The sequence below is a fragment of the Lynx rufus genome, unplaced genomic scaffold, assembly GCF_022079265.1.
Source record: "Lynx rufus isolate CCGP_SWC_20201006 ecotype Redwood Valley unplaced genomic scaffold, mLynRuf1.p SCAF_16, whole genome shotgun sequence".
NCBI lineage: Eukaryota > Metazoa > Chordata > Mammalia > Carnivora > Felidae > Lynx > Lynx rufus.
Window position 1 is genome coordinate 3,753,428 of NW_025814830.1, and position 20,252 is coordinate 3,773,679.

Below are 20,252 nucleotides of genomic sequence, written 5' to 3' on the forward strand. Positions count from 1 at the left end.
GAGGTCAGGACGGCTGCAGGGCTGAGGGGGGCAGGCATGGTGCTCAGTGGCTGGGGTGCTGCACCCAGATGGGCATCAGAGGAAGAACAGATTTGGGGGCGATGCTGAACTGAGTGGGGGGAGGGGCCTGGGGGACAGTTAGGTGGGCGCACAGCAGGGGGCAGCACAGAGAGCTGGGTCTGAGGCCAGGACAGGAGGTGGCGTGAGAGGGACAGGGTAGAGAGGGGAGGCCTGAGCTGGAGAAGTAGCAGGGCAGGGGTGCAGAGGACAGGGGAGCAGTGTCTCCACGTATAAATGCCAGACTGAGAGGGATGGACTCCTTCCCGGAACTCTTGGGGGCCATAAACACAATTTTAAAAAATTATTTTTAACGTTTATTTACTTTTGAGAGAGACACAGAGAGAGAGAGAGAGAGAGAGAGAGAGAGAGAGAGAGAGAGAGTACGAGCAGGGGAGGGGCAGAGAGAGAGGAAGACACAGAATCCGAAGCAGGGTCCTGGTTCTGAGCTGTCAGCACAGAGCCCGACACGGGGTTTGAACCCACGAACCGAGATCATGAACTGAGCCGAAGTCGTAAGCTTAACTGACTGAGCCACCCAGGCGCCCCACAATTTTTTAAAATACATATATTTTTATTCACAAAAACAAACTCAAAATGGATAAAGGACCTGAATGTGAGACAGGAAACCATCAAAACCCTAGAGGAGAAAGCAGGAAAAAACCTCTCTGACCTCAGCCACAGCAGTTTCTTACTTGACACATCCCCAAAGGCAAGGGAATTAAAAGCAAAAGTGAACTATTGGGACCTCATGAAGGTAAAATCTTCTGCAACGCAAAGGAATCAACAAAACTAAAAGGCAACCAACGGAATGGGAAAAGATATTTGCAAATGGCATATCGGACAAAGGGCTAGTATCCAAAATTATCTATAAAGAACTCACCAAACTCCACACCCGAAAAACAAATAATCCAGTGAAGAAATGGGCAGAAAACATGAATAGACACTTCTCTAAAGAAGACATCCAGGGGCGCCTGGGTGGCGCAGTCGGTTAAGCATCCGACTTCAGCCAGGTCACGATCTCGCGGTCCGTGAGTTCGAGCCCCGCGTCAGGCTCTGGGCTGATGGCTCGGAGCCTGGAGCCTGTTTCCGATTCTGTGTCTCCCTCTCTCTCTGCCCCTCCCCCATTCATGCTCTGTCTCTCTCTCTGTCCCAAAAATAAATAAACGTTGAAAAAAAAAAAAATTAAAAAAAAAAAAAAAAAAAAAAAAAAGAAGACATCCAGATGGCCAACAGGCACATGAAAAGATGCTCAACGTCGCTCCTCATCAGGGAAATACAAATCAAAACCACACTCAGATATCATCTCATGCCAGTCAGAGTGGCCAAAATGAACAAATCAGGAGACTATAGATGCTGGAGAGGATGTGGAGAAACGGGAACCCTCTTGCACTGTTGGTGGGAATGCAAATTGGTGCAGCCGCTCTGGAAAACAGTGTGGAGGTTCCTCAGAAAATTAAAAATAGACCTACCCTATGACCCAGCAGTAGCACTGCTAGGAATTAACCCAAGGCATATAGGAGTGCTGATGCATAGGGGCACTTGTACCCCAATGTTTATAGCAGCACTCTCAACAATAGCCAAATTATGGAAAAAGCCTAAATGTCCATCAGCTGACGAATGGATAAAGAAATTGTGGTTTATATACACAATGGAATACTACGTGGCAATGAGAAAGAATGAAATATGGCCTTTTGTAGCAACGTGGATGGAACTGGAGAGCGTTATGCTAAGTGAAATAAGTCATACAGAGAAGGACAGATTCCATGTTTTCACTTCTATGTAGATCCTGAGAAACTTAACAGAAGACCATGGGGGAGGGGGAGAAAAAAAATGGTTAGAGAGGGAGGGAGCCAAAGCATGAGACTCTTAAAAACTGAGAACTGAGGGTTGATGGGGGGTGGGGGGGAGGGGAGGGTGGGTGACGGGTACTGAGGAGGGCACCTTTTGGGATGAGCACTGGGTGTTGTATGGAAACCAATTTGACAATAAATTTCATAATACAAAATAAATAAATAAATAAGTTTTTAAGTTTAATTATTTTGAGAGAGAAAGAGGGAGAGAGAGCACAAGCTGGGGAAGAGCAGAGAGAGAGAGGGAGACAGAGAGAATCCCAAGCAGGCTCCGCACTGTCAGCACAGAGCTGGATGTGGGGCTCAAAGTCACGAACTGTGAGATCATGACCTGAGCCGAAATCAAGAGTCGAATGCTTAACCAACTGAGCCATCCGGGCACCCCAACATGATTTTTAAAATACCATTTTATTGCATTTTTTTTAAGTACGCTCCATGCCCAATATGGGGCTTGAACTCACGACCCTGAAATCAAGTTGCACACTCTACCGACAGAGGCAGCCAGGCGCCCCAAACGTGATTTTTATTTTTCATCACGAAACTGGCCAAACATAAGGAAAAGGAGGAAACGATACAACATAACCACTATTGTGAGTTGAACTGTTGTCAACATCAATCCCAGATGTTGAAGTCCTAACCTCCACACCTCAGAACGTAATCTCTTTGGAAATAGGGTCTCTACAGGCAATCAAGTTGAGATCATCAGGGTTGGCTCTGACCCAAGACCACAGTGTCCTTAGAAAAAGAGGAAATTTGGGCAGAGATATGCCCAAATTAGAAGACAAGCTGAAGAATCGGGGAGCCCGCCTCCGACACCCCAGGTATGTCTGAGACCACCAGAGGCTAGGAGAGGCCTCGGAAGGAACCAAGCCTGTGAGGCCTTGATCTTGGACTTCTGAGTTCCAGCCTGCAAGAAGACACAAGCCTGCGGTACTGTTCAGGTAGCCCTAGCAAATTAGCACGCCCCGTACGGTGACTCCCAGGTTCAACAAGCGTCAAGGTTTTGCCATACATTTCAAGGAATCCCCCTTTTCCTTATTTTTGGCTGACATATTTTAAAGTCTAGAAGACAAGACACTATCCCCACGCACGCTTCCGTCTGCCCTTCCAACACACAGGCCTTTCCTTATTTAACCATAAATGCTCTCCTTGCCTCTGCAAAAGCCAAATAACCTTCTGGACTTCGAGCAGGGCAGGGATGGGGCCAGAGCTGGCTTTTCGGTGATGTCCCTGGAGCCACTGGGGGCGGTGGGCTGCAGGGACACAGAGCAAGCCAGACCGCCCAAGGGGGACAGAGCCACAAGGGAAAAGCAGCAAGGAGGAGCAGGGCGGCCACCCACCCCTTCGGCCCCCAGTGGTGCACCTAAAGGCAAGCCTCCCTAACCTTCCTGCCCTACCTTGAGGGTCTGGGCCCGGGAGATGAGGTATGGAAGGTCAAAGTTCTGGATGTTGTAGCCGGTGATCACATCGGGGTCCATGATGCGAATGAAGGTCGACCACGCCTGTGGGGTGGGAGCACACAGGATCACCCTGGTTGTCATCCTGATCGTCCCCCTAGCATGGATCCTCCCCGCTCCTGGAACATTCCAGAAGTCCCCAAGAGCGAGCCTGGAGCCCTCTTGCCCACTGCAGTAAGATCGGGCAGGTGCTTCTGAAAATAACACAGGACCCAGACGGGAAATGTTCACACACCCCCTCCCCCACCAAAGCAAAGGGATCTGAACCCGTGGACTTGGCGTCTCAGCATGCGGAGGACATGGCCTTGCACCTGGGATGTGGAGGCTGGGTGGGGGGTTCTGAGGACATAAAGGGACATGGAATGAGAGCCACCTGCAACAGCTCCTCCTCCCGCTCATAGCTCTGCACTTTGGCGCCCAGGATAGGGGCGCAGGGCCGCAGGGTGAGCGCCAGGCGTAGGAAGGGCTCCGGCTCACCCCAGCGCAGGCCCAGTGAGCAGATCTGGATCACGGGGTCCCGCTCAGGCTCCGGGAAAATGCCTGCGCAGGGAGGAAGGAGGGGGATGCAGGGGACCGAACTTCTTCTTTTCCTCTGTGACACATCAGGGGAGCTGCACATCCAAATCTCCCCAGCCTGTCGATTCCTAACCCCACTGCCTACAGCCCTCGCATGACCCACGCTGTTCCCCTCTGCCTTCTTCTGGCCCTCTCCCTGCCCCTCACAGACTGGGTCCTGCCCCAGGGCCTTTGCACTTCCTATTCTCTGCGGAGGGGTGGGGGGGGGCAGAGGTTCTCCCCACCCATACACCCCCGCTTGTCCCTCTTCACAAGGCCTGCCGCATCGCTCCTAAGGCCTTCCCGCCCACCTGTCTGAGCTGCCCTGTCACTCTCCACCATCCTCCAAGTGAGAATCTTATGACAACTGTCCATTTTCATGTTCACTCCTTCCCCAGCGAGCTCAAGAAGTATGGGGGCTCGTGGGGCAAGACTGGCATGTCACGCGTCTAAAGGGAGGGAGGGAGGAGCCCCGAGACCCGGAGACAGACCTTTGCGGCCAGCACACTCGATGTCAAAGCTGAGCACGCGCAGGGGCGCAATTCGCTGCCACTCCCCTTCTGGCGGGTGACTGACCACGTCAGACCACTGCACGTCCGCCTCCAGCTGACAATGCGTGGCCTGTAGGGGTGGGGCACGTCAGTGGCTGCAGGGGCCCGGCTCTGTGCCCCTGCCCCCAGTGAGCCCCGCACCTTCCCCTCCAGCCTCAGGAGGTATCTCCCCGCTGGGAGTTCCAACCAGTTGCAGCCGACGATGTCTGTGTCCACCATGAACCTGGACAGGGGATGAAGAGCAGGAGGCAGAAGCTGACTAGCGGGGTGGGGGTGGGGGCGGAAGCGGGGGTGGAGGTTGGAGAGGCTGGGCAGGGGCCGTACCGGATCTCAAAGTCCACATTGGTCTCATAGGGCGCGAAGCTGGGGGTGCCCAGGCCCGGCACACGGATGCCCTGCTCCAGGAGGCGGCGGGCGGGGGCCAGGAGGCGCGGCAGCGCCAGGGTGATGCGCAGAAACGGGGAGGGGCCGTGCCCATGGTACCCGAACATGCCTGCGGACAGACGAGGCTGGCACCGGCCCGGAGGGAGCCCTGCCTGCTGGACCCGGGGGCGGGGCACTCACTCTCCCGGGAGCACAGCTCCACAGATAGCACGGCCGGCCCCGCGAGCTCCTTCCCTCCGCGCTGGTCCCTGCTGATGGCGGCATTCAGCTCCCGCTGCAGGTCGCCCAGGTGCTCGCGCCCAAAACCTGGGGGGGGTGGGGAGAGCTGGTCAGAAGTGCAGGGGGACTCCGGAGGGCTGGGGCGGGGGTCTTGTGGGTCAGGGCCACTCACCAGGGGGCGCCGGGGTGTAGAAGTAGGGAGCAAAGCCGTGGATGTGGCAGCAGACGGACACGCCCTCATCAGTGACTCCGAAGGCACGGAGGACAGGGACGGAGCCGGGGGGTGGCGGGGCTGCTCCAGGCAGGGGCTGCGCCAGGCCTGGGGGTGGAGGGTTCACGGGATGAGGCAGAGGCTACCCCTCCGTATTCCTCAAAGGTTTGCCTCCCCAGGCTTCTCCTTTGCTGGGAACACAGCCCCCTGATTCCGGCAGCACCGGGTGCCTCTGCCCCCACTGGCCTTCCACGCTGTCCACTCGGCTTTGAGCGCCTCCCCACTGGTCTCCTTTTCATCTTGGTCTACCTCCTATAGCTAGAAGGAGCCCCTGCCCTCTTTTTGCAAAAAATATTTTCTTTTGAAAAGTAAAACTGAGGGGCGCCTGGGTGGCTCAGTCATTTGAGTGCCCAACTTCGGCTCACACCATGATCTCATGGTTGGTGAGTTTGAGCCCTGTGTTGGGCTTTGCGCTTCTTGGGATTCTCTTGCTCTCTCTTTCTGCCCCTCTCCCGCTCACGTGCGTGCGCACTCTCTCTCAAAAATAAGTATTTAAAAACAAAAGTAAAATCGACGTTGTGTGTGCAGTTAGGAGCTTTAACACATATTTTATACAGATTCACGTAACCACTATCAAAATCAGGGTACAAAACCGCTCCATCACTCCAAACAGCTCCTGCGAGATGCATTTTTGGAACCACACCCGCTGGCACTGATGGTCCACTCTCCGTCATTCTAATTTTGTCTTTCTTTCAACTCAAAAAAAAAAAAAAGCTTATTTACTTATCTTGAGACAGAGAGCGCTTGCAAGCATGAGCAGGGGAGGGGCAGGAGAAGGAGAGAGAAAATCCCAAACGGGCTCCACATCATCAGTGTAGATGTGGGACTCGGTCCTTCAAACCGTGAGGCCATGACCTTAGCCAAAATCAAGAGTCAGAAGCTTAACCAGCTGAGCCACCCAGGTGCCCTTAATTTTGTTTTTTTCCAGTCTATCCGTATAAACGGAATCACAGCCTCCTGGCTCTCATTCCTTCAGGGGAAATATCTGGAATTGCCTGATCCTATGGAAAAAGCAGATTTAACTCTTGTATCTTAAGAAAGCTGGGGGCGGGGGAAGAGTAGGTTGAACTCTAGGAAACTTCCAGACTGTTTCCCACAGGGGCAGCAACACACAGCGTTCCCACCAGCGGGGCACAAGCAAGCTTTCCGGTGGCTCTGCATCCTTATCAATGATCGTTCGTGTCGCTGGGCTTTCTTTTAGCTCTCCTGATAGGTTGTCAGGTCTCAGTGTGGCTGTCATTTACGTTTCCCTGACAGCCAGTGACACTGAGCTTATTCGCGCCTGCGTATCCTCCAGTGAATTGTCTACCCGGGTGTTTGGTCCACTTTTGGACTGGACTGTCTTCTTGCTGTCGAGATCTGAATGCTTCTTATATTTTCGCAGCGCGAGTTCTTGCTCAGATCCGGGGAACGCAATGTTTCCTCCCCGCCTGTAACTTGTCCCTTCCCTCTCTTACCGGGGAGCCTTCTAACCTGTGAGTTGGGGTTGGGTCTCCCCAAAGACTTTTCCAGCCTGCTCAGACTGGAGCCCTGAAGTCCTTGCCTCGGCGGGCAGGATCTCATGTGCCACCCCTCCCCCCTCCCCTCGCTCCTTGTTCCTACCACACTGATCTCGCTGTTCCTCAAACGTTCCAGACCTGCTGCCTGCTCAGGACCCTCTGCCCAGAACCCCTCTTTCCCAGACAGCCCCGTGGCTCCTTGTTGCCTCCTCAGAGAGGCTTTCCCAGACCTCCAAGATGCACAATCTGGCACCCCTACCCTCCTTTATGTTCCGCCATAACCCTCATGGCCACCTGAGGCTCCATTTCCTTTTTTATTCTGCCTATCCTTCTAGAAGGTGAGCCTCTGAGAGCAGGGACCTGGTCTGACAGGAATAGGGCCTGGCTCAATACAGATGCTTGGCTGTTCCTGATGGACACTGGATGGACGGACGGATGTCGAACTGCACGCCTCCCTCCTCGGCAAGGAGCCGGCTCTTACCTTCAGGCCTCAGTTGGAAGACAGTCCCCACCTCCAGGAAGCCCCGCTGGACACCCGCACCGCCACTTTCCCTCTTGCTGCCCCTTCGGGCACCCACAGCCCTGTCCCTCCCTCTCCTAGCCCTGGCCACCTGGACGGGGACTGTCCGTGTCCATCTCTTCTCTCAAAGCCAGAGGTGCTGACCCGGCCCAGCCTGCACCCCAGGAGCCCTGGGCCCCTCCTCCCACCCACCAGGCCTGACCACCAAGCTCACCCACGTAATGGTCGATCTCCAACTGCTGGAAGATGAGGGGCTCCGTCTGGGGATCCAGGGAGGGCGGGGAGGGGCGAAGCCAGCGGGCATCTATGGCCGTTGGGGAGAACTGCCCTGGGTGGGGGGAGGGAGGCAGGCTACATGGAATGGTGGTCCTCCCCCAGAAGTAAGTAACGGGCCCGCCCAACCCAGCCCATGATCTCTCAGGTGGCCCCTGATGTGCAGAGAAAGTCAGGTGGAGGCGGGGCTCTGGGTCTGGCCGGAAACTCGGGAGAGGTCACGGGGTCAAGGGTGAAGGTCAGAATTGGAGCTGCAGACAACAAAGGCAGAACGCATACTGGTGTGAGGTCAGAGGCCGGCACTTCACGGAGCGCAAAGTGGGCCAGAAGTCAGAGGTTACAGGTGAGCCTCGTGGCCGACACGGTTCACAGGCAAGAGGGGGAGGGGGGGGCAGGGGGTTCCCGCCGTGGGTCTCACCGTCCGCGGCTCCCTCCAGGGCCGGCTGCAGCAACTCCTCCTCCTGTTCCTGCAGCCTGTGCTCTGCCTCCATCTCCTCCATCAGCGCCAGCTCCTCCTCGAACTGGGATGGCTGAGACGGCTCATCCTCATCCCAGAGGCCCCCACGGGCCCGCTTGGGGGGCACCCCAGGGCCCGGGCCCGCCCGCCGCTTGCCATCCATCCTGTGGGGCAAGTCAAGGCTCGGAGAAGGTTCCTGTCTTCCTCCTGAACCCCCCGTGTACCAACCGTGACCGTGAGCCTCTTTTCCATTCTCCAGAGTGCCTCAAGAGTAACACGACCCTCTACCCGCAGGCTCACGGGGTGGTGGCACATTCCGCGTGTCAAATACTCTCAGTTACTATGATTACAGCCCACTCCCCACCTCGGTGTAACCCTCTCCTCACGTGCTCAAACCCTCCACATCCTTTCTGCTGTCTGCTTGCCCCTGGCCAACCCCTTGTCACCCGGTCTGCAGGGCCTCCACACTCACACTCACACACCTGGTCCTTAGCACATCCCTTCCTTTCATAAACCTCTCTCTCTGATGTCCACACCCGCCTGTCACCCTGCCTGCCCGGGCCTTCATTCGACAAGCGGCCGGGAAGCACCTCTTCAGGCCAGTCACAAATCTGATCTGGTCCCTTCCCAGCTCAAAACACTTCAAAGGCTTCCCTCCCCCTTAAAAACAAAACAGAAACGGAGCCCTTTTAATTCTGAAATAAGTTCAAATTTCCACACCTGCACACCCTTCACCCAGATTCCCCAAGTGTCAGCTTGACACCACATTTGCTTCATTACCTCCTCCATACGTAACAAGGTAATATGCACACATCATCACATGATTTACTTTTTCTGAGTCAGTTGAGTGAGTTGTGCGTCAGGTAGATATGTTAGTTAGATATTATGCCCCTCGACCCCTGTGTACTTTACAATGTGTTGCTGAAGGACAAAGACATTCTCTCTTTTTCTTAGTAGGCTCCATGCCCCAAGTGGGGTTTGAACCCACAACCCTGGGATCAAAAGTCACACACTGTACTGACTGAACCAGCCAGGCGTCCCAAAGGCATTCTCTATACCCAGCAAGGTGCAGTGATCAAATCCAGGACATTTAACAATCCAATCACAACATAAAGAGTCCCTTTTCCAGTTTCTCTAACAATCCCCCCAAATGCCCTTTATAGTATTACCCTTGTAATCTAGGATCTAATGTAGTAAACACAAACAAAAAACCAAATGGAGGCTGCAATATACATGTTTATAGGTTTTTTTTAAATAAACTTGATGTTTTAAAAACAAGTTTACTATTTATTGTTGGGAGTGCGCACGCACGTGAGAGAGAGAGAGAGAGAGTGTGTGTGTGTGAGCAGGGAAGGGACAGAGAGAGAGGGAGACACAGAATCTGAAACAGGCTCCAGGCTGAGCTGTCAGCACAGAGCCTGACGCGGGGCTCCAACTCATGGACCGCGAGAACATGACCTGAGCCGAAGTCAGACGCTTAACCAACTGAGCCACCCAGGCGCCCCATTTATATGTTTTCTTAATTGCAACATATAAAAAATCATTTTGGAGCGTATTTTGACAAGATATATTGATACAAAAGTACACATCCTCTAGTAGGTTTGACAGAAGATTGTATTCAAGTTAAGCCTCTTTAGGTTGGCAACTTCACTATGGTTCGGTAAGAGAATATTCTAAGAAAATGCACACTCAGGGTGCCTGGGTGGCTCAGTCAGTTAAGCATCTGACTCTTGGTTTCGGCTCAGGTCATAATCTCAAGGTTTCATGATTTTGAGCCCCACATCAAGCTCTGTGCTGGCAGGTGGGAGTCTGGTTGGGATTCTCTCTCTCTCTCTCTCTCTCTCTCTCTCTCTCTCTCTGCGCCCCTCCCCCACTTGCACGGTCTATCTCTCTCAAAAAAAAATAAATAAATAAAAACTCAACTATTAAGGGTAAATAACCATGATGTATGCAAGCTATTAAAAAAATTGTTTTAGGTGGCATATGTGTGTAGAGACAGGAAAAAAAGAAAGCTTATGTACATACAAATCATAAAACAAGTAAGGGAAAATGTTAAAACGTGGATCTGGGTAAAGGGTATATGCTCTTTGTATTATTCTTTGGATCTTCCCATCAGTTTAAGATTAAAAAAAGAAAGAAGTTTTTTAAGAGTTTATGTCTCCCAGCATCCAGGCCTAGACAGAGTATAGGAACCTAAGGCAGACCCCAGACCCAGTTGGGAGGGAGGGCAGGAAGGGCACAGGTCAGCTGCCCTGAGTTCAAGTGAACACCTCTGGATCCCGTAACCCCACCCAAACCCCAGATCCAGTCTCCCCTTCGTCCTTTTGCAGCTGACCCCTTGCCTCTGAGCTGCTGCAGGCAACCCAGCCGGAGACTACATTTCCCAGCATGCACTGCTAGGGATGGTCACTTTACTGAGTTATCTCATGGAAGGAATGACTGGGACAGCCTTAAAAGGAAGCTTGCTTCTAGCCTCCTCTCCCTTCTCTATGGCTAGAGCATGGATACAGTGGGGGTGAACCAACCTTGACCACGGGGTCAAGGACAACACCCCAGGGAACGCAGAGCTACAAGATGGAAGGAACCCAGTCCCCTTGACAAGCTTCTGGGGCAGAAATGCCTACTTGAGGGCAGTTATGTGGAGAAATACACTTGTATCTTGCCCGGGCCACCGTGCCGTGGGGTCTCTGTTCCAGCAGCTTAGCCCGGACCTTAACAAATAGAGCACAGAAAAATCCTGAACTGACTGGGGATGTGTTGTTGGCAAATGTTCAGGATGGTATACAATGGAATACGTCTCAGCATCAGACAGGAGGCAGCTACTGAGTGACACAATGGATGGATGAACCTCAAAAATATGCTGCACAGAAGCAGCCAGATGCATAGGGGCGCCTGGGCGGCTCAGGTGGTTAAGTGTCCGACTTCCGTTCAGGTCATGATTTCACTGCTCGTGAGTTCGAGCCCCACGTCGGGCTCTGTGCGGACAGCTGGGAGCCTAGAGCCTGCTTCAGATTCTGTGTCTCCCTCTCTCTCTGCCCCTCCCCTGCTCGCACTCTCTCTCTCTCTCAAAAATAAACAAACATTTAAAAAAAAATTTTTTTTTAAATAAAGAAGCCAGACACACAAGTATGCATTGCAGGAATGGGGAGTGAGTGCTAAGGGGTATGGGGTCTTCCTTTTGGGGGGGATGAAAATGTTCTGGAAGTAGACAGAGGTGGTAGATGTACAATATTGTGAACGTACTAAATGCCACTGAACTCTACGCTTTAAAATGGTTAATTTCACCTCAATTGAAAATGAGAGAGTATATATGGTGTGGTGCCATTTACACAAAGTTTTTTTTTTAACTTGTTTTTTAAAATGTTTATTTTTGAGAGGGAGAGTGTGTGTACAGGTGCACATGGGGGAGGGGCAGAGAGAGAGGGAGACAGAATCCCAAGCAGCCTCCACGCTGTCAGTGCAGAGCCCAATGTGGGACTTGAACCCACAAACCGTGAGATCATGACCTGAGCTGAAATCCAGAGTGGGATGCCTAACCGATTGAGCCACACAGGCACCCCTACACAGTTCTAGAATAGATTAATCTATGGTGCTAGAAATTAGGCTAGTGGTTGCTTACCAGGAGGGAGAGGCTGACTGAGAAGGGGCATGAGGGAATTTTCTGGGCTGACAAAAATGTACCTTACCCACAACTGTCCACTTGAGAACCTGTGCATTTCACTATATGTAAATTCCACCTCCATTAAAACATAAAAGTTGGAAGGCCCCATTTCCCCACCTAGGGGTTTGTGCTATAGATATACTATCACATATGAGAAACTGCATTTACGAGGTTATTTCCGGCAGCATTGTTTGCAATGGCAAAAGACTGGAAACCACCTAAATGTCCTCCCCCGGGGGACTGTTTAAATAAATTATATGAAGACTGTTCCATGGAATATTATGCAGCTGTATAAAGGAATGAGGAAGCTCTCTATGCATTCATGTGGAGGGCTCTCAAAGACCCATTGTTAGAGAAACCAACGTGCAGAACGGTGTACTTAGATTGCTATCTTTTTGTATTAGGAAAAAAAATGTCTAAAAAAAGTTTGCCCTGATTCTTTGCATTAGGAAACAATCAAGCCAAAGTAAGGACTGGCCTGCAAAAATTACCAGTCTGGAATCTTCAAAAATGTCAATGGCATGGAAGGGTGGGGGCTGGAAAGCCAGGAAACTTTTAAATTGAAGGAGAGACTGCACAGTCCTGGCAACTAAATGTAACATGACCCCAGATCAGATCTTAGATTAAAAAATAAAAAACAGAGGCACTTGGGTGGCTCAGTCAGTTGAACATCTGACTTCGGCTCAGGTCATGATCTCAGAGTCTGTGAGTTCGAGTGGAGTCTCACTGGTGTCAGAGTGGAGCCTGCTTCAGATCCTCTGTTCCGCTCTCTCTGCCCCTTTCCCACTCGTGCGCACATGCACGTGCTCTCTCTAATGAATAAAAACACACTAAAAAAAATAAAAAATAGCAGGGCCACCTAGGTGGCTCAGTTGGTTAAACATCTGACTCTTTATCTCAGCTCAGGTCTTGATCTCAGGATTGTGAGTTCAAGCCTCACACTGGGCTCTGCGCTAGGCATGAAGCCTACTTAAAATACATATATATATCTCTCTCAAAAATAGCTATGCACGGGCGCCTGGGTGGCTCAGTCGGCAAAGTGTCCGACTTCAGCTCAGGTCATGGTCTAACAGTTCGTGAGTTAGAGCCCTGTGTCGGGCTCTGTGCTGACATTTCAGAGCCTGGCGCCTGCTTCGGATTCCAGGTCTCTCTCTCTCTGCCCCTCCCCTGCTCACGCTGTCTCTCTCTCTCTCTCTCTCTCTCTCAAAAATAATAAAAAACATAAAAAAATTAATTAGAAAAAAAATAGCTACGCAGAATGTTACCAGGAAACTGGACAAACTGAATAAGGATTGTCTATGAGGTAACAGTATTGCCGCGGGTTAAATGGTCTGATTATGATTAAACCGCAGTTCTGTAGGATGTCACTGTTCTGCTAGAGTTTTTGGAGGTCAGGTACCATGATGACTATAACTTACAAACAGTTCAGCCAAAAAAGAGAACATGGGGCACCTGGGAGGCTCAGTCAGTTTAGCGTCCGACTTGATTTCGACTCAGGTCATGAGACTGAGCCCCTCATCAGGCTCCACAGTGAGCATCAAGCCTGCTTGGGATTCTCTCTCTCCCTCTCAAAATAAATAAATAAAGTTTAAATAAATAAATAAATAGAAAGAAAGAAAGAAAGAAAGAAAGAAAGAAAAAAAGAAAGAAAGAAAGAAAAAAGTGTATGTGCATCCAGATAAAGCAAATGATGTTAACAGCTGGTGAGTCCAGGCAAAGGGTACACAGGGCTTTGTTGTATCTGTCATGCAACTTTTTTTTAATTTTCATGTTTATTTATTTTTGAGAAAGAGCATGGTGGGGGAAGGGGGAAAGACAGAGAGAGGGAGACAGAATTGGAAGCAGGTTCCAGGCTCAGAGCTGTCAGCACAGAACCCGAGGGCGGGGCTTGAACCCACGAGCAGCAAAATCATGACCGGAGCTGAAGTCGGACGTCCAACCGACCGAGTCCCCCAGGGCCCCTGTCATGCAACTTCTATGCAGCCTTGCAATTTTTCAGAACAAAAGTTAGAGGGTGCCTTTTCAGAACAAAAGTTGGTGGAGCATGCGACTCTTGATCTCAAGGTTATGAGTTCAAGCCCCATACTGGGTGTGGAGATTACTTACCAAAAAAAAAAAGTTGGAAAATATGTAAAATTTAAAAAATAACATTTTTACAAGGTGTGTGGGAGAATATGTAAAAGCATGTTTGTTTTTAATGCATAATTCTGGAAAGATAGGTAATAAACTGGTAACACTGGCTTCCCAGCGGTGGGGGAGGGGGGGAGGGACAAGATGGGACAGCTTTATGCTTATTTATTTATTTTACTTATTTACTTAATTTTTTTCAACGTTTATTTATTTTTGGGACAGAGAGAGACAGAGCATGAACGGGGGAGGGGCAGAGAGAGAGGGAGACACAGAATCGGAAACAGGCTCCAGGCTCTGAGCCATCAGCCCAGAGCCCGACGCGGGGCTCGAACTCACGGACCGCGAGATCGTGACCTGGCTGAAGTCGGACGCCCAACCGACTGCGCCACCCAGGCGCCCCTTTACTTAATTTTTTAATGTTTATTTATTTTTCAGAGAGAGACAGAGTGTGAGTGGGGGAGGGGCAGGGAGAGAGAGGAGACACAGAATATGAAGCAGACTCTAGGCTCTGAGCTGTCAGCACAGAGCCTGATGTGGGGCTTGAACCCACGAACCGTGAGATCACGACCCGAGCCAAAGTCGGACACTTAACCGAGTCACCCAGGAGCTCCAAGTTTTACTTATTTATTTTGAGAGAGAGCATGAGCAGGGGAGGGGCAGAGAGAGAGGGAGAGAGAGAGAATCCCAAGCAGGCTCCGCGCCTTCAGCACGGAGCCCAACTCGGGGCTAAAACTCACAAACCACGAGATCGTGACCTGAGCAGAAATCAAGAGTCAGACGCTTAACTGACCGACCAACCCAGCCATTCCGGGACAGTTTTATTGAGATAGAATTCACACACCGTGTGACCCACACATTTCAAGTGTATAGTTTGATGGCTTTTAGTATATTCATAGCTGTGTGACCATCACCACAGTCAACTTTAGAGCCTTTTCATCACCCCAAAATGAATCCTCACACCCCTTTGGCCATCACCCCTCAACTCAGCCCACCCCACTTTCCCAACTAACCAACTTTGTCTGTCTCTGGATTTGCCTATTCCGGGCCTTTCCTATTCACGGACCCTTCCAATATGTGTCCCTCAGTGTCTGGCTTCTTTCACTTAGGATAGTGTTTTCCGGGTTCACCGGGATGCAGAAGGTGTCAGCCCTTTATTCCCTCTTACGCCCAAATATTGCCTCACTGTGTGGCTGCGTCACGTTGTGTTGATCCGTTCGTCGCTCAGTGCACATTGGCGGCATCTGCACTTTTGGCCTATCGTGGATAGCGCTGCTGGGACCGGGCACACACACACTTTGAACAGGGACGGAGGCCCTGTACGGCCTCTCCTTTTGTGCCTACATGTGGCTTATCCCACAGGAAGGAAAAAGCCTGGAGGCCTTTGCTCCAGCCATACAGGCGGCCAGAGAGACGGAGTTCGGACCTGCGGGGGGAGGCCTGGGTGGGGCAGAGGGGCAGTGGCCAGCCCTGGCCTGGCAGAGGGAGGCGGGAGGGGGGCAGTCTGGCTCCCCAGGTCAGCGGGCTGTGGCCAGGAGGGTGCGGTGGGAGGGAAGGGGACTCCGGGAGCAAAACCGAGGTTCCTGTGCTAGTTCCCCATCATAGGCAAGGAAGGATTAGAAGGAAAGAGCCCCCAGTGTGTCCTGGCACAGGACAGGAGCTGGGGAAACACGGGGCCCTCTCCTCTTCTGGACCCTTCACTGGCAAACAGACAACGCTGAGTGCCCGCTGGTTTCTGTGACACTCCCTCCTTCGGGGTTCTCGTCCCATCTCTATCTGACGGCTTTCACTGCCACCTCTATGCCGATGATCACGTCTGCCCTTCCTGTCTCCAGCCCAGACCGCCCCCCAGGCCCCAGCCTGCCCAACCCAGCTGCTCACTGAGCACGTGTCTCTTCAGGCATCTCACACTCCAAAGCCGGGCCCCTCGCCTTCCCCTGCCCCGACCTGCTCCTTGCATCCCACAGCCTCCCCAGTTCGGGAAGAGGCAACTCCCACCAGGCCAACCACCTCGGAGTCACCCCAGCTTCTCCCTTCCCCTCAGAACACACCTGTCAGTCCCATAGGCTCTACTGCCACTGGACCGAGTCTCAGCACTTCCCAGCCCCCGCTGGGCTCCCAGCCTTGCCCCTCTGGTTCTCAGAGGTTGTTGGCAGCATTATTTTGTGCACTGCTTTGTGTCTGTCTCCCCCTGCTGGAACCTGAGCCCAGCGCTGGCAGGGATCTGGTCTGCCCTGTCACTGAAGCATTTGAGGGTGTCTACAACAGAGCCTGGTGCACAGCAGGTGCTGGAGAACGATGTGTTGAATGAATGAGGAGCCCTCAGTGTACTCTTCGCACAGTAACCAGAGAGATCCCCTACGAATATGCCAGGTCATCCCATCCCTCCTCCCCTCGGAACTGGCCCCTGGGTCCCATCTCATGCAGAGCTAAAGCAAAGTCCTCCGGCTAGCCCACAGACCCTGCGCAATCACCCCCTTCCCTTTTAGACACTATCTCCTGCCCTCTCCCCCTTGTGCACTTGGCTCCAGCCACTTGTCTCCTCTCTCTTCCCTGAATGTGCCAGGCTTGGTCCTACCTCAGGACCTTTGCACAAGCTGTTCCCACTGCCCTACTCTTCCCCGGATGTCCCCATGGCTTCCTCCTTCCCCTCCTTTAGGTTTTTGCTTAAATGTCACCTTCTCAGCGAGGCCTGTTTATTTTTTTTTAACTTTAATTTATTAAAAAAAAATTTTTTAAGATTTATTTTGAGAGACAGAGACAGCATGTGAGCAGAGAGAGAGAGAGAGAGAGAGAGAGAGAATCTCAAGGAGGCTCTGCGCTGCCAGTGCAGAGCGCGACACGGGGCTCAAACTCACAAAACTGTGTGATCAAGACCTGAGCCAAAGTCCAGAGTCAGACGCTTAACCGACTAAGCCACTCAGGTGCCCCCTGACCCCTGTTTTTGGGGGGCTCACATTCTGAAGCAGTTCTGGGTTGGGTGCACCTATACAGTAAGGGAAGTAGGACCAGCTGCCTGGGGTGCCCCGGGGGGCCGCCGACTCTCCTGGAAGAGCTGGAGCTGGGTCTCTGCAGACAGAGGAGTCAGGTGGCTGAGAAAAGCAGGGGGGCAGTCTCACCCAGCACGCACTTCCCAAAGCCTGTGCCAGGCAATGCTGAGGACGCAGAGAAGCAGCAGACCTCAAGGGGTTCCCGTCTGGCGGGGGAGTCAGACACAGGCCCAGATGGTCCCTGGCCTGCGACAAGGGTAGTGAGAGTCAGGGAGGCCCAGAGGAGGGATGAGGCCAAAGCACGAAAAGCAGGTCGTTTTCTGGGGAGGGGGCAGACGGAACAGGTACTTTTGCAATTATTTAACCTTTCCCTCGCTAGGTGCGTGAGCCAGGGTACAGGGGCGAGCTAGCAGAGGAATCCATCCCCAGTGTGTCTCCTTCGCTGGGTAGAGAGTTCACCCCCGTACCTCGCCAGACACCCCTGGAGGCCGGCAGTCTGCGGTGCTGGTTCAGAATGGGGCTCTGGGATGAGACTCTGAACCCTCCAAGCTAGCTGTGCCACCCTGGGGAGACAGCTTCACCTCTCTGGGCCTTGGTTCTAGTCATTGCGTCGGAGGGTAACAGCACCTGCCTCAGGAGATTCTGTGAAGATTCTGTGAGTTCCTTCCATCTTCACCCTCTGTCCTAGGCACTCTTCAGGGCGCATGAGACAGCAGGAGATAAGACAGAATCCCTGCTCTCACAGAGTTTTCATTCGGCATTGCGGGGACGGACAGTAAGATAAATCGGGGCGCCTGGGTGGCTCCGTCAGTTGAGCATCTGACTTCAGCTCAGGTCATGATCTCGTGGTTCATGAGTTCGAGCCCCACGCTGGGCTCTGTGCTGATGTGCCGACAGCTCCGAGCCTGGAGCCTGCTTCGGATTCTGTGTCTCCCTCTCTCTCTGCCCCTCCCCCACTCGCGCTCTGTCTCTCTCTCTCAAAAATAAATAAACATTAAAAAAAAAATTTTTTTTAAACAGGCCTCACTGGGGGCCCAGCTGGCGCAGTCGGTGGAGCATGTGACTTTTTATCTCGGGGCTGTGAGTTTGAGCCCCCACATTGGGTACCGAGATTACTTAAAAATAAAAATCTTAAAATTAAAAAAAAAAAAAAAAAAAAGAAAAGAAAAAAAAAGCCTCAGATCATGATCTCGTGGTTGGTGAGTTTAAGCCCTGCGTTGGGCTCTGTACTGACAGCGCAAAGCTTGCTTGACGTTCTCTTTCCCTCTCTCAAAATAAATTTAAAAACTTAAAACAAAAAAAACAAAAAACAGGGGTCAGGGTCTTAGGGTCCCAGCATCACTCACGCGGTGTCCGGAACGCAGGTCACTTCAAGGTGCGGCAGTCTAGACTCCTCTCGAGTGCCACCGACCCAAGTATTTCCCAAGTCCCTGGAGCTTCTCTCGATTCCCAAAGACTAGTGCTGCCTCGTTTTGGCTCAGAGCACTCTGGATTGAGAACTCCTGTCCTCTCCCCAACCAAACTGAATTATGACCGGCTTCCCAGTGCCCAGGAAAGTGCCTGTTCTTGAGAGCAGCTGAGTGAAAGGGACCGAAGAGAGAAGAAAAAGCATCGCAGGAGAAGGAACAGCGTGGCAAAGGCCTTCGGTGGGAAAGGAGCGTCTCTGCGGGACAGGAGGCCTGGGTGAAGTGCAGCCAGGGCTGGGGGTAGACAGGTAACCTGGCCTGGGTGGGGCTATAAAGGTGAGAAGGTGACATCATCAACCTGCCTCTCTCTAAACCCTGCCCACTCACTGCCACCTCAGAGTGGCACCCCGAATCCGTTCTGCCTCCGCCTTCTCTCTCCATCCAGCCAAACCACATACCCCAGCCGCCCGAGTTCTTCCTTACACCCCCGCGGCCTGCTGGCTCAAACCCCGAAGACAACCTGAGGCTGACAGCACTGTGGTCTGAGCCAATGTCCCCACTTGCCTCCTAACTGGTCTTCCTCCTTGCATTCCTGTTCCCACTACAATCCCATCTTCAATCAGCACCCAGGGCCTTTTTCAAAACGCAGGGTAGGTCATGTTGCTCTGACGCTCAAAACCTCCCATGGCTCCCTGTGGAACCTGGACTAGGAGCCAAATTCCTTCCCACCTCAGGGCCTTTGCACCTGATGGTCCCCCTGTCCAAATCTTTCTTTACATGGCTGACTTCTCTGTCAAATGTCACTTCCCCAGAGAGAGGATTTTTGATTATTCCAGCTAAAGAAACAGGCCACCCTGTTTTATTTCACTTCGGATAAGGTATCAAACCCTGAAAGCGTTGCTTTATCGTTATTACTTATCACTTGTCTACTGTCTGTCTTCTCCTGAGCCAACGACTTTCTCTGACTTGTTCGGGCTGTAGCCTCTGCTTCTAGAACAGTGCCTGGCACGGAGTATTCAATATTTAGAGAATAAAGCATATCAGCATGCCACCACGTGCACCAATTCAGTCTTCCACTGCGTCCGGGATCCCGTCGCCCCAAAGATCCTCCAGGGTACATCTCCCAGCTCACCCCAGGGGCCAGGCGCCCAGCACAAGAGCCCCCCGCATCCCGAGGGGGCCCCCCAGCCCCAATCATCTTCCTGCGCGCCCCCGCGCACGCGCCCAGAACCACTGGCCCTCGCCCCTCTACCGCGCGCCCTCCCGCCTCCACGCTCCCCTTCGCAACCCTTCTCTCAGGCCTACATGCCCGACTCCTCCACCTTCCTTCTCTGCCAAGTCGAGTCCCTTCAAGCCCCCTTCTCCCCTCACTCACCCGCTTCAAACAGCGTTTCCCGCCACAGCCTACGTCGCTGTGACCCCTGACTCCAGCGCGCGCAGGCTCAGAGCCGCCGCGCGCCGTCCTGGGCCACGCCCCTCCCGCCCAAGTAGGGCGAGACCACGCCCCGACAAGCCTTCGAGCCACGCCCCTCCTTTCAACTGGGACTAGGCCACGCCCCGTCCGTCCAATTTAGGATGTTGCCTCTTCCCACTTTCCATATATTCTCGCCAAACCCCGCCCCGCCTTGAGAGAGGGGCCTGCTCCTAAGCCACGCCCCCTCCGACGGCAGCTCGGCGGATTCCGGCTCTCGTTGCGCGCGGCGGCGCGGCGGCGCGGCCGGCCCCGCTGTCCTCCCGGCCTCGGCTCCCCGCCCGCGGGGGCATCGCGCGTATCCTCGGCTCGCGGGCCTGCTTTCTGCGGAAGGCCAAGGCGAGAGGACAATTTGCGCACGGCCCTTCTTTCCGCTGGCGGAAGACCTGACGTCTGCCCTCCCCGTGTAGGGGAGGTCCGGTCAGCTCTGTCTCATGCCTCGGTTTCCCTACCTGTAAACTAGACTTAGCGCAGGGCGGGCACACGTGGGGGCGCCGGGCA

At 52.9% G+C, this 20,252-nt stretch overlaps 1 protein-coding gene across 2 annotated transcripts in view; it reads right to left on the bottom strand.

The window, feature by feature from the left end:
* Window positions 1-19,684, bottom strand: part of POLD1 (DNA polymerase delta 1, catalytic subunit) — a 29,833-nt gene extending 10,149 nt beyond the window's left edge. For both annotated transcript variants that reach the window (XM_047077560.1, XM_047077559.1), the window contains exons 1-10: window positions 19,656-19,684; window positions 8,058-8,260; window positions 7,581-7,694; window positions 5,249-5,395; window positions 5,038-5,163; window positions 4,798-4,966; window positions 4,615-4,696; window positions 4,414-4,543; window positions 3,741-3,907; window positions 3,308-3,412 (exon numbers count right to left, since the gene is read on the bottom strand). In XM_047077560.1, the coding sequence (XP_046933516.1) occupies window positions 3,308-3,412; window positions 3,741-3,907; window positions 4,414-4,543; window positions 4,615-4,696; window positions 4,798-4,966; window positions 5,038-5,163; window positions 5,249-5,395; window positions 7,581-7,694; window positions 8,058-8,259 (1,242 nt within the window). In that variant the 5' untranslated portion in view covers window position 8,260; window positions 19,656-19,684. The remainder of the gene's footprint in view (window positions 1-3,307; window positions 3,413-3,740; window positions 3,908-4,413; window positions 4,544-4,614; window positions 4,697-4,797; window positions 4,967-5,037; window positions 5,164-5,248; window positions 5,396-7,580; window positions 7,695-8,057; window positions 8,261-19,655) is intronic.
* Between the last annotated feature and the right edge of the window lie 568 nt (window positions 19,685-20,252).